This window comes from Nothobranchius furzeri, chromosome 9 (genome assembly GCF_043380555.1).
Source record: "Nothobranchius furzeri strain GRZ-AD chromosome 9, NfurGRZ-RIMD1, whole genome shotgun sequence".
NCBI lineage: Eukaryota > Metazoa > Chordata > Actinopteri > Cyprinodontiformes > Nothobranchiidae > Nothobranchius > Nothobranchius furzeri.
The window spans coordinates 52582638-52596933 of NC_091749.1; the positions used below are offsets into that span (position 1 = coordinate 52582638).

Genomic DNA, 14296 nt, shown 5'->3' on the forward strand with positions numbered 1-14296 from the left:
TTTATATTAAAAATGTGAAGGAAGGCAGAACTGGTGGAAACAACAGCTTGAAGCGAAAGTAATGAGGACGAATCAAGCAAAGGTCACACCAAAGCCAACTTGAACAAGTGAGTCTTCAGCTGCTTTTTAAAGGAGACCACTGAGTCCACTGATCTCAAGCTAAAGGGGAGAGAGGTCCAGAGTCTGGGGGCCACAGCAGCAAATGATCTGTCATCTTTGGTCTTTAGGCTGGTGCACTGCACAACCAGTAGGCTTTGGTCACTGGACCTCAGGGACCTGCTGGGGTCTAGGAGCAAGTTAAGGTGGCTCGAGCATCTGGTTAGGATGCCTCCTGGACACCTCCCTGGTGAGGTTTTCTGGATATGTCCAACCGGGAAACAAAAACACAAAAGCAGTTTGTTTCATGACCTTTTGTTATGGTTGGTGATTGAAAAGACTACAAAAGAAATCCTTATGAATGATGATTAGTTGACACCGAGTATAGTTTCTGGAAGCACAAAAAGCAATATGCAGGTAAAACTTGAAAACTGAGAATAGGTTGCAAAAGTCCATTTATTTCAGTAAATCAGCTTAGACTGAGAAACAATCTAAAGGCTCAGGAGCCCTTTGAAGATTCATTATCTGATCAGAGTGTGACACTAAGCCTTTTTACAATATTCTAATTGAGATTTTGAATATGGGGTTTTCATCAGCTGGAAGCCATCATCACAGTTATAACCCAAAACAAAAGGCTGAAATATCTGGTTTTGCTGCAATGAATCTATCGTATCTGTTAAGTTTCATCTTTTAAGTTAAAGTACTGAAAAAAAATTTAACTTTTGCACCATAATCAAATTGTTCAAATTTCACCAGTAATTCATTGAACAAGAACAAAAATGTTGTTTAGAAATTTTCTTTTTACTTAGATTTTATTGGTTGATGTATAATTGTTTTAATAAAAAAAAAAAAATAAATAAACAAAAAAACAACTTTTAAGGTTTCATAGAATGAATATTAAAACCAGTTGCACCAAAAATGTGTAACGATGAAGAGACAGCGCCCTCTTGCTATTGTAAAAATTTGGCAACAAATGGTTACAGATCCACAAACCGTACAATGTCTGAGTTTCTCAGATCTATTGGGATAAACCAGAGGATACAGTGCAGTCTCCTGCCTTTAAAACCAGTCCTTTGGTTACTGTTATCCTATAAACAGAAAACTGATGTTTTTACAGTTTTTATGGACAATGTGGAATACTTTAGAATTAATTTATTTTTGAGTCAACGTCATTATACCTCAGACTGAGGTGTTTGTTGTCCTTCCACCTTCCTGCAGGTAGAGGTGGTCACTGTCCTCCAGTAGGGGCTGCACCTCTACCGTCTCAGGTGGTCTGGAAACCCCCATCTGCCCGTGCAGCAAACACTGAAGACAACAATTTTATTTTTGGACTAGCTGCTTGCACCGCCGCTTGCTCCCCAAGACTCCAGTCCACTTCAGGATGGGATGGCCCTGTGACACTCTGAGCCGGGATTAACAAGCAGAGAACAGATTTTCCCGTCAGCTGAAGGTAATCCACTCAAACTCGGTGTCTGCTTGATTGACAAGGCGGTGGTTCTGACGTGAAATCTTGACCCGCCGGACAGGTGCTGACCTGCAAACATGGTGTGAGACTTGACGTGCACGATTTGTAATATTAAACGCATGATGCATATCACACATCTCAATGTATCCCCATGAGAAAAGGCTTGCAAAGAAATGCTTAGCATGTTAATACTTTAGCACATTTTTGTGCTGTGAACCAAGCAACACCACATTTAGATTATGTCGCTTTCACATTTGCCAATTAAACTTCCTGCAAACAGAAAATGTTCCTGCACCCCTTTCTCACATTGGTCCATTGTTTCTTTTCCAGCCCATCGCAGGCAGAAACCACAACCCAAATCTCCACCCCCAGGTAAGCTGTTTCAGATTCATAATGTGACAGCCCCACCAAAACAGTCCTTTTTATCTAATTAACTGCTTTAAAGCTGGATGAATTGAGGTCATAGCCCACTTTTATCACAAAGCTCATTTCTAATTTCCCTCTGAGATTAATAAAGTATTTTTGAATTGAATTAAATTGCGCTTTCCTCTTTTGAGCTGCGGGAGTGAAAAGCTCTCAGATGTCCAACCCCAGAGCCTTAGATGGGGGTGTCTCCTGTTACAGCTGGCCTTACGATGACAGGAGCCACTTTGACAGCAGGGATTAATGATAAATACTTGCTGAAAAACTGCCAAGCTTCTCAAGGTGCTTACTGGTCAAAGTACCATGAAACAAAAAAAAAATCCTTCTCAGATGCAAGTCTTGATACAATTTCAGGGTTAAATTGGTCAAACTTGCAAGAAGTGCCGCCAAGGTCTCCTACATGACAAAAGGAGGAAAAATGAGACCGAATTACATTTTTACTGAGATTTTCACTCAGAAACTCAAGGCTTAGCTCACAAACAGAGCAGCTCTGGGAGGATTTGAGCCTGAGAAAACTCAGAAAACTCAGGACGTTTCATTCATACAGGACAGCAGGCAGCAGGTGCTCGGTGTCAGGACGTTTGCTCTTATTTCTCCTGCACTATAATTAGACTGTAGGTTGAGTGAGACCACTCAAAAGCACCAAGGCTACACTGGGATTTTTACAAACAGAAGCATTTTTTTCTCCCCATTATTTGAAATACCGTAAATCCTCTAATATTAGCCTGTATTCAATTAACTGCCGGGTATCATATTTTGGCTGGTGTCGGAGTCGGCGGAGGTGAATAATGGCCGTTTTTTTATTGTGGCCGGGTGGAATGTGGTAGCAGGGGCGGTTGTGTCATCCGTCTCACTTTTGATTTGCCAGTGATGGACCGCGAGGGTAACTTTAACTGTGCGGAGATGAAGAGGAGGCGAAAATTTGATATCAAGTTCAAAGACAACGTGCTGATTATGCTGCAGAACACTCTGAGGAGCAGTAGGGGTTGTATGAACTAGTCGACTAGTCGACTTCACCGCTCTATAGTGACTTTTTGTGCCTGTCATCGACTAGTCGCTGTCACGTGATAATAACCAGCAAGATGCAGTCCTCGGAAAAGACAGAAGCCTGCTGTCAGCAGGTGACAGGTGATGCGCCCTGATCCACAGCAGCGAAAAGCATCAGGCACAAATAAAAGAATAAAAAAAAACAGAAAACATTAAAGGAAATGAGCCGACATGAACGATCGCGTGTTAAATTAGTTTTTGAGGTGGCGACACCTGATTTGATAGAGTTACTGTGGCCGTGCTCAGGACGCAGATGTTTGGAGCGCGTCAACAATCAGAGCTTTGCATGCGCAAGCTGGTTAAGGTTAGAATGGGGGTGAGGGGAAGGTTAAATTGCAAGAGGGTAAATGTCACAATTTGGTTAAATGTCCGTTTTACGGCGGGTGTCAGTACCGACGCTCTGGCACAGCGCGTTGCCATGGCCGGCGAGCAGCGCGCACTCCGCTGTTTTTGCGGTCGGTAGATCTTTTAGAACTGCAGTTCTAAGGTAACCTCATAAGGTGAATACATATGAACCCAGGTAGCAGTTTCTCTTTAGGATTGAGAGGAGATGCAGGAAGATAATAAACAGGCAGGACAGAAAAATAATCAAATAAAAACAAGTTAGTTTTTGTACCTGGTGGTTGCAACAAACAGACACCACTGAAGGTAATCAGAAGTGAGGAACAGAAAATGAAATAATTATTTTAATGTTTAGAGCAGCAGGAACTCCGAGAGGCTGCAGGCGCATCAGTGAGTTTGCGGTCGCTGCGCAGGAGGAGGGGGGAGAGGGCTGAAGCAGAAACTACCGTTGTTAAAAGAAATGTGTTTAACTTTGAAAATGTGGGCGCAATTTTAATTGTCAAAAATTCCAGCGAAACATTAGTTCATTTTGCTCAAATAGAAATTGAGGCCTGCCTCTATTTCTGGTCCTCCTTCCAATAAAGGCCTGGAGCTTGATGAGCTTGAGTCAAATACAGACCCGGGCCTGTATTAGAAGATTTACGGTATAATGTTTCAATCTAGAACACATAAACGCCCAATAAAAAGATTTACAAAAGTAGACCAGTAGGTGGCGATAACATTAATCAAATGGGTGATTCAGCTCTTTTGAAGGGAATTTCTGTGAAAAGATTAAAGAGGTCCTTCACTGGGAGACCATTTTTTAAAATCATCACCCACTTTGCATTTAACATGCAGGCTGAGAGTGAAATTGGTCTGTTACACCTGATAGAAGGTAGATGAGGAAACTCCAGGATTAGAAAAGCCTGACCGCGCTACATGAAGCTTTCATGAGGACTCACCCATCTTGACTTGTGATGGGGAATTCACATCTTAGCTAGTAGAAGCTAACCATTAGCACTAGCAACTTCACCACACAGCAGAACTCCTCCAGACTTGCGTTATTTGTGGAGGTAAAACATCAACATTGCAAAGCAAATAGAGTCTGTGGAAGAGTCACACTGCTGTCAGCCAATCCGAGGCAAGATTTCCAAATACAAAGGAATAAGACTAAATCTTGTCTGAAGCTACTTTCTCCTCTGGCTGAATCCTCCATGCTGAAACAGGTGCGCCAGAGCTTTTCTCTCCAGAGTACGACTTATAAGGCATTCAGAAACCACTGCAGATGTATAAAAAATATATTAAACATTTCTAACCTGAAGAATTACAGATTTCTGCTTATAGAATAATCATTTATTGGAGTTTTTATGCATGTTGAAACTGGGTCTAGCTGTTAGCTCATTGGTTTGATCCAGACTATTCTATATTTTTTCAAACTGAGGCTGTTCAAAGACATCTGCAAGAGGTAGGACAATCATTTTTCAACAGATGCAGCAGAAAACACTTGAAAAGATTTACAGTGAACAAACATGTAAGGCTAACAGACCAACTTTGTAATCTATCTGCATTTATTTATTCGGTGGTCGATCCTCTCACTTTAGACCCAAATTCTTATTTTATACCTGTAGCTTTTAGGCAGACATCCTCCTTAGCATAAACTCGCTCACCTTCATTTCTGTGGTAGCCATCTTGCTTTGGGCTACTCTGGTTTCCTGCAGAAGTCATTTTTAAAACCAGACCGTCTCCTTGGAAGGCTATTTTAAAACATAGTTAGTCATCATTTTAAAGTAGACGTTTTAAGAAACGTGCATCGTATTTCCAGTGGGAAGATTTGTTTTAGCCATGATTCATTTTCAGGTCCCAGTCCAGATCTCTGGAACCTGCTAATGGGGTTCTTGTTATAGGATCTCCAGCTTGTCTAAGAACCATTGGTGGGGTTTTATAACAGGAATGTTTATAGCAGCAAGATACTTTATATAAAGACATTTCTAAAACAATAAACGTCTCACTTGGCGATCATTCTTAAAAAATTAGTAAAGAAAAATAACGAGCAACAGAAAAGACATTTTAATACATTTTATTGTATTCAAAAATCCTCCAAATGGCTTGAGATAATAGTCACAAAACAAAATTATTACAAGTCTGAAGTAAAGGCAAAATTTTCATTTTTGCTTCTTGGGCATTTCCAGTAGAACAAAAGTGAAAAAAGAAAAAAAATAAAATAAAAAAAACTTTTCCAAATCAAAGCAATAAGTGAACTGATAGTGGCTTTAGTTCCAGTATTCCCAACACATCTCACAAATCATCATAGAGCGGTCCAGCTGTGAACAAAGAAAACAAACGTTAGTGTAACATCGGACTATCTAGTTCTTTAGTTTACACAGGCTTTGAGCTTGTTTTATCTGGTATTATGGGAGGAAAAATAAAAGTTTGAAGATGCTCATTGATGGAAAACATTTCTCCTCTATAATTCTAGTTGATGATGTGTTTTATTTATCTGACAGGAGTGTGAAATGCTGATGGAGGTGTGTTACAGTAATGGCCTGGATCCTGACCTTTCCCAGCAGGATCCTCCTCCGCTGCTGCCAAAACCAGGCAAAGACAACGCAAGGCTTCAGAAACTCAAGAAGAAGAGAGCCAAGAAGAAAGGCAGCCTTTCCCAAACGCCCATCCCCTTCCGCTCCTGTTTGTCTCCGGTCAATGAAGCGAGCACAGACCTGGAGCACAGCGACCAGTCCAGCCCACCAAGGACACCAGACTCAGTCTTCATTGCAGACTCATCTGTATCCGGTTTCCCATTAGGCTCCCTCTATGATCACTCTGCACTTGCATTCCCTCATCGTCAGAGCAGCCCTTGTGTACAAATGGGATTTTACCCTCCACCCCACCCAGCAGGGGTCAGACCCCCAGAGGAACAGGTGGCTCCGCTGTATGAGTGCTCCTCGTTTATATTTGATGACGCTGCACCTTTCATGATGCCACCATTCACATCACCAACATCACAGCAGGTTCCTCTATCATGTCACCCAACTCCTTTTAGGTTTAACATGATGTCAAATTCTCATGGGCCGGTGGCAACAGTCCCTCCGGTTCTTCTGTCAGAGTCCAGCCCTAAAATATCAATGCACAGACTGACTTTATGCCCTGCTGCCACCAACTCTGGTGCAGGTCCAGCACCTTATCAAGTTACGGATCTGTCTCCCGTTCCAGCTCAGCTATCAGTTGCAAACAATTATGCACAATCTTCCATTTCCAGCCAGGGGGAGACAAATGCTAATTTGAAGGCTAATCCTCAGATCCAGACATTAGCCAGGACTGCCATGGTCTCCAGCAATGGCAACTGTGTCCTTCGACAGATGTCATCTGAAATAACTGCCTCAAAAATAACCTTGGTTGATGCAGTGAAAGAACCGAAGCTTGAAGGTATGCAAGGGAAACTTTATACATCCAAGGCAACATTTTATGAGATGTCCAAACCTCTGTCTGTACAAGATCTCACAGTTATGAGTCCAGTCAACGTGGGAGCATCATTTTCTGCTGCATACAGTGAACAAACAGCAGCGTCAGTGGTGAACAGCGACCAGAAACTGTCTTCACCTTGGCCCCAGAGTGGAGGATGCCAGATCCCTTCTTACACACCAGCTCAAATATCAAAACCTATTTTTGAAATATCAAAACCCAACCCACTTTTATCCTCTGCAAGTCCTGCTTTCAACTCCTTTCGAGATTTACAAGCAGCCTGTGTTCAGAAAGAGCCACTGAAACCCAACTCAGCACTCCAGCCTGGCTTTTCGAATATCCCTTTATCTGTGATGGAAGAACAGAAACAAGTTGGAGTTCAACATGCCAACATTTATAAAGAAACAGAGATTCCTAATACACAGAAGAGTACGTTGAATCTAAGCTTGGTCAAAACTGAGATGAACCACAGAGAAAACATGGCTATGCCAGCTCTTTCTGTGGTCAGACCTTCACTAGAAAGATCCCAGGACCCCCAAACAGACTTGTTTTCAGAAAACAAACCATCATCTTTGCCAAAAGTTCCATCCTTTCATTGTGCACCAAATCATTTCAATCCCACCCTAGTAAACCCAGTCCAAGCACCATTAAGTCCAAGCCCAGTGATCTTCACCCATCATCCCCCAGTAGTTGAAGCACGCAAGTCTTTGACGTCCCTTTTGGAAACTCAAATGTCACTGGCCACTTCAAAGTCCAAATCACGTTCTACATATTACGGGCTGACTCCAGCTGAATATGCTGCCTATGGTGGCATTAGGAGTAGTACATCGCATCACCTCTCTACACCTTCCACCACTGAGGAAACCTCAGAAAAACACCAGAAAGACAAGTCTGTAAATGGACCAGATACCCCAAAGCATGAAAATCGACCTGAGGAACCAGGTTTTGTGGTTTACGACAAACATTTGTTTCAGTCAGAGGTTCCAGATGACCGTATTCTCACACAGAGCAGCAAGGTCACCGAGGACAGTCAGTCTGGAGCTCTTAATACTGGGATTCAGTCTCTTAAAAGAACTAACATGGGCACTATAAAACCCAACCTCGCCTTTGGATTGGCACAGAAAACAATACAACCACCCACAAGTGATGAATCCTCATCAAAAGCCTCATATTCAGAGGCTCCAGTACCAATGCCTAAAGCAGGTGAGGTACACATGAAAAGTCTGGCACAGTTTTCTATAGAGGCAGGGCTAAAAGCAGCCCAATACTCCACTGATAGCATTGATACATCCAGTTTGGTCACACCTTATATGAACATCTTAAATGCAGAGGCACAGCTTAACACAAAAGGAGTCGCCAATGCTCAAAAAGATTCAAAGTTTGGTAAAAGTTCTTTTTCCAATAAAACCTTTAATGGAGTCACAAATATAAATGAACAGTCAAGAAATTTAAGACCAACTCAAATTAAAATCAGCCCACCAGCAGTCCAAAGTATCAACGTTCAACCTACTGCCAAGCTTGTATCTGCAACACAGATGCAGGGTCAATTCACAGGAAGTCAGTGTGTCAAAGCTGCTGCTAATGGGGAACAACAACCTACCAAAGTGCCTTCAGAAATCCCACTGCTGAGCACAATAATAACTCAAGACATTTTAGAAAAACAGATCAAAGAGATTAGTAATCCAAATAAAGTCAGCAATGAAAATGTCCTAACAAATAGGGTGAAGGTAGGTGATGGTTATCTGGATGATTCCCAAAACGGTAGAAACCCAGATGCAAAAATCTTTGAAAATACATTAAACAACCAGGAAATCTTTACAAAAAGAAAAATTCTACCACATGAGCCCGTTCAATCATCCCTTTGTTGTGGACATCACAATATCTGCACAGACTCATCCCCTAAGATGAGTGGCAAAATTATCCATCTGCATGATACAGAAACTCAAGTTTGGAGAAATAATCAATTACTGGAAAAAAACCACTGTATGGTTACATCAAATATACCTGATGTAAGTATAACCTTACCAGGTACAGGTACCACAGAAATGGCCTTACTTGGTACTCCAATCAAGTCAGCAACTCATCCCAATGTAAATGTTCCCATTGAGGCAAACCAATTACATGAACCCAAAAAAGCAATGGAAAAGCGAAACACCACACCCGTCAGTGCAGCTGTAATTGCTAAATCCAACATAGGCTGGGGTTGTCCAAGTAAAAGTGTGCAAGCAGAAAAATTATATAAAAACTCGTACTCAGTAATGGAAGCAACAACAATAACTGGCCTCAACACTCAAGGGCTTCAGCATCTTAATTCTATAAATGCAGAAATCCTTCAGCAGAAGCCAGCCTTTAATGTTGCTACGACAAACACGAGCATGTCCAAGAATGAGTCCAGGTCATCAGATAATCCTCCTACAGAGCACCTTAGAGGTTCCACAAGTAAAACACCACCTGCACAAGCTGTAGAAGCTACTCAACACCTAACTGCACCATCAAGCAACTTCGACCTGGGCAGTCATTTAGAGAATAATCCAACTAGTGAAAATCTGCTTCAAAACAAATTTCAGATGGTTTTACCATTACCAGCAGAGCCCACAGTGGCTGCTAAACCAACCTGCAATGCTCAGCAGTCCAGTAAACCCGTGGTGCCTTCCAGTCCAACAATCAGGCACATCCCACCAAAAACTGCTCAGATCAGGTCTGATAGATTTGAGGCGCAATCAGTAACTACAAACCTTCTGAACAATTCACCTGAGACACCTTCACACCAAATTGCAGATAGAACTACTCAACAGGAGGAAATCCTAGCTGTCATGCAACCGATGATGGGTCACAAATGCTTAGCAAGTCCATTGGCACCAACAAAATCTTCTTTAACGGCCATGATGGAGACACAAGCTTCCATTTCCGCTACACTCAAAGAGATCAACACACTGGGTGTTGGAGTTAAACAAGAAACTAAAGCAATGAAGTCCAGTCAGATTTCTCTTACTTGCATGGATTCAGCAAACTTACAAGCCTCATCAGAGCACTTAACGTCTGTCAATAAGCCTGCAACTTCCTCTGAAACAAACATTTATAATATAAATCCCCAAGCTGCCACACACGTTGCTTTAAATCCACATTCTCTCAGTAAGATCCAGTCTGTTAATGATGCAACAAAAGACCAAAACCCCCTTCAGAGTCCACAAGCTACAGGTAAACCATGGGCTGCAGTGAGAGCGTCTCCTTTACCTGAACCACGAATGTGCTTCACACCAAAACAAGCACACACCCCTACCTTACCCCGGCCTGTTAAAACCCCTGTTTCTTTGAACCATTTGACAGAATCCAAACCTTCATCAGATATTGTGAAACAACAGATACACTCTCCTCTTCCACCTTATCAAAGTAACACACCAACTAGTATTGTTCAGGAGTCTGATAAGTCATTAACGATGAATGAGTCAAAGCCAGAAACAAAACTGCCAACAAGTAAAGACACTTCTGTCCCTGGGATAAAGGCACATTCCCCAGTGCACCACATAAAAACAGACCGCTCTTCATATTCTTCTGTTGAAGGAACTCTTTCCTCACCAAGCATCAATAACAGTAAACCAAAACCTTCTACTCAGAACCTAGACTCCTCTTCAGCCATAGAAATAAGCCCCCCAGTGGTAAAAACAGAATCCTCAAAGACTCCTAATAGTGTTGAGTGTTTGACAGAGCAACCACTAGACACCACTGCCTCCGCAGAGCCAGCAACAGGTACTGACATGAAACCATCCATAGTCAAAGATGCTGTGATTGATTCTGCCACTCCTGCCTCTCTGCCTCAGGCCTCAGTCTCAGTAAAAGCTCCAGCACCAAACAGAGGAACATCACCGCCATCTCAGCCACAAACTGGCCTAAAAATCAAGGACATACTGAAGGCCAAAGACAGAGCTGCACCAATGGAAACTCCAGCAGTGGAATCCTCCATGAAGTCAGTGACATCGACTGCATCTTCAGTTACTGACAAAAGCTCAGTTGCAGAGGGGACCCCACCCACACCCACTCAGCCAAAAGCAACCCAGAAGCCAAAGGGCCTCAAGGGTAAACTCAGTGGGTGGACAAGGCTGAAAAAACACATGGTTGTTGAGCCAGATGAACCAACATTCCCAGAGCCAGAGGCAAAAGCTCAGATCAGCCCCAGTGTCAGTGATGGGATTGCAGACGAAGTCTCTGGGGAGCCAGCTGCAGGACAACCTGCCAATCAGGAGATCATGAAGAACAAAGAAGGTCCAAAGGCACTGAAGATGTGGGATGCACTCCTTTTTCAAATGTTCTCCACCAAGGAAAAAATCATGGATCAGATCAATGCTAACAAGAAGGACCCAGAAAAGAAAAAGTCATCCAAAGACGACCAGTCAGCTGTTCCTTCTTTTGTTAACCGTCTGCCAGTTTTATTGTACAGCCCTCGCTTTGATGCTAGAAAGCTGAAGGAAGCGGCAGAAAAACCTCTGTCAAAAATAGCATCCATTTTTGAAATGGGACTGATAAAACGCAAATGTCAGGAGGACAAACGCAAGGATTTCAACAGAACAGCCAAAGGGTTTGGTTCAACCAAAGCTACTGATTTACCTGATGGGATTGAAGAATAAGGTCAACTATAAGTGATTTGTCCTATTTGACAAAATATGAATTTATGCAAAGTTTTGGGCAGGTAGAGGATGACATGTACAGAATGAGAACATTTAGAAGAAAATGATCCTTATTGGAATTCTGAATGTTTGTATCATCAAAACCACCTTTTTTCCCCGCACTTAGCCTGATGTCGGACTTCAGTTACTCATATTTTAAATTTTATTTAGAGTAAATAAATAAAGTTCAACTATTTCATTTCAACTTCGTGTTACCTATTTTGTAGAAAAATGTACTTAAATCCAAATTCAAAAATACTTGAATGATCCCAGAGAGAAATTAAAGGTTTTAGTATTTAAGTGCCGTGAAAAACCAATACAAAATAAAAGTATTATTATTATTATTATTATTATTATTATTATTATGAATAATTTCATTAAATAGATAAATAAAAAAGACAAGAATAGGCCCCTAAAAATCATAATATACTGCATGGTACGCCATGATGCACAGTTCTTGAAACCATCAAAGTGAGACTAAACAAAAGTGTGATCAGTGATGTAAGCTGCATCTCAAATATGTGTTTTTTTATTTGACATCAGCCTAGCTGTGACTGTGGTCTGTAGTCTGTTTGCAATGCTTTTCATTTTTTCTAATAAAATAAGATAAAAAAAGCTTTTAGTATTTCGCTTGCGGGCAGATTTTATTCTCTGTGATCAACAGGGCTCGTACATTCCTGAAACAACGGCATAGATTTGGAGGGAAAATCAAGATGAATGAGGAGAAAAGACACAGGTGATGTTAAATGAAGTTGTCTGAAAGTCAGGTATGGAAGGGTGGAGACAGTCAGGACAAGAAAAGTCTGATTTTAAAAATATGTAAGTGATCCTACTGAGATGTTGGCAGATTTTGCTAGACATGCTAGCACCTATAGCTGAAGCATCTTGAGATTATACAATCTGGCTTTAGAACACGCATCAAATAATGAGAAGGTAAACATTGTAACTCAGGTACCAGTCATCCAGGCTAAAATGATAAATGTGTCCATTCAACAAATGCTGAGTGCTGCTTACAAACCTTTGCCTAATGATGAAACGGTTGGCCCTGAATTCTGGTGAGTTGTTTTGTTTTGAGATTCTAATCAGTATGAAAGTAACTAAACAAAAGTTTTGAGGAAACTGATGATGGTGATGAGAGCTAGAGTGAAAAGTTCAGAAGAAGTATAGAAATGTGTTGTTTCAGAGGCTTAGAGAGTTATGCTGCTTCCATAGAAGTTGTAATAAATTGTTGTAAACATTTTTTTACATCTACAATTCATTTTAATGTTTCTTAGATTTTTTAGTATGGAAGACTGAAGTTCCATTTAAGATCTGCTCACTGTGACTTGTGAATATGCATAAAGAATTAAAAAATGTTGTCTCCAACTGGCCCTTTTTTTATTATCAAATCCCTTTTTGTTTTATGCTAAATTAATCCTATTTTTTTCCATCAAATGAAACACCAGCTTACTATTGTCTTTCACTAGATGTCACTTAACCAGCCATAAATGTCCTGGTCTGTGGGAGTGACATACAGTCCTAAATTCTCACCTTCGGGGTAGTTTGCATCTTCACTGCTGCCATTTCCACCGGAAACTTTTGTATACTTGCCGTGACCCAAAGACACAAATTTATATTTTTTTGTGGAGTTCTCCTGAAATGCAGATAAAATAAATAAATAAATAAATAAATAAATAAATAAATAAATAAATAAATAAACAAAAATGAAAAAAACATCAGAAAAATGTCCATAAATGTCTTATTTAAGTTTAGTTCATCTGGGTCAACATGACATTGTGAAAACGGTTCATCATCACAAGATTAGAATGACCAATTTCACCAAGGTTGATTTTAGACTGAGAGCAATTCTGGTCCTTGAGAGCCGTCATGCATGTTTTAGTTGTTTCCTGCTCCAACACACCTGATTTTAATCAGTAGGTGATTAACAGGCTTCTGCAGAGTTTGATGACCTGCTGAACAGGTGATTTAACCACTGATTTAGGAGTGAGGGAGCAGGGAACCAACTAAAATCACTGCACTTGAGGACCAGGATTTCCCACACCTGTTTTAGACTAATTTAAATATTCTAAAATCCCCACAGGTGTGCTTTTCCTGCTAACTATATCAGCCATTCAGATGAACAATGACTCCTTGAGAGGATAAGGCACAAAAGAAGTGTTGTGAGCATAAAAAAACACTTAAAAATCATTAAAAGAATCAAAAATTGCAAACGTGAAAGCAAAGACCAAATGAGAACAATTGTCTCAACTGATGCAGTATTTGTCCTTTAAGAAGAAACGCATTTAGCAACATCCCCTAAATAATGTGACGAGCGGTCCACCTGGGTTTGGTGGAAAACACAAATCATCTATTATCTTAACCACCTCTTCCTCAGTAGGGTCACGCCCAGTTGGTCTCTGGGAGGATTGGGGTAACTGGAGAAATCCTGCAGCATATTTGCTGCACGGTAGCAGAGCCACCAACCACCATGCAGCCCAAAACGCAAACCAGTGGATGAATGAGAATAAACAACACATTCTGCAACAGGCATGAGAATGTGTTGGAATAAACAGTCAGTTTAGCAACGCTGGTGTGTACCTTTCCATCTCTCATTGAAGGCATCGTGTCACCAAGGCTTTCCCATAAATTCTTCTTGTTTAAAACTCCACCAGGTCTTATCTCCTGAAAACAGAGGGAACAACAGAGCAGCGTTGGCTCCTTTTTCCTGAAGGACCTGCATGAGGACACAGCCACCACAAGGAGGCACACTTCCACTGAAAGCTCTGTCATACTGGTCTGATTGACACCAGATGGGACATGATGACAGAAGTGCAACAAAGCAACA

The 14296-nt window shown here is 41.2% G+C and overlaps 2 protein-coding genes across 2 annotated transcripts in view; one reads left to right on the plus strand and one right to left on the minus strand.

Annotated features, from left to right (window-relative positions):
* The first annotated feature begins 1407 nt into the window (after window positions 1-1407).
* Window positions 1408-11677, plus strand: LOC107381849 (mucin-17). Its single transcript, XM_015953763.3, has 3 exons — window positions 1408-1546; window positions 1892-1933; window positions 5857-11677. Exon 3 carries the CDS (start codon window positions 5866-5868, stop codon window positions 11431-11433), a length of 5568 nt encoding a protein of 1855 aa, XP_015809249.3. The 5' UTR covers window positions 1408-1546; window positions 1892-1933; window positions 5857-5865; the 3' UTR covers window positions 11434-11677.
* Window positions 5414-14296, minus strand: part of lsp1a (lymphocyte specific protein 1 a) — a 29926-nt gene continuing 21043 nt past the window's right edge. The window contains exons 13-15 of the mRNA XM_070554934.1: window positions 14050-14133; window positions 13003-13105; window positions 5414-5673 (exon numbers count right to left, since the gene is read on the minus strand). Coding sequence (XP_070411035.1) covers window positions 5648-5673; window positions 13003-13105; window positions 14050-14133 — 213 coding nt within the window. The 3' untranslated portion in view covers window positions 5414-5647. The remainder of the gene's footprint in view (window positions 5674-13002; window positions 13106-14049; window positions 14134-14296) is intronic.

What these genes read in the sequence shown, in the direction of transcription:
- LOC107381849 (XM_015953763.3), top strand. Translation starts at nt 5,866, where the DNA reads ATGCTGATGGAGGTGTGTTACAGTAATGGCCTGGATCCTGACCTTTCC.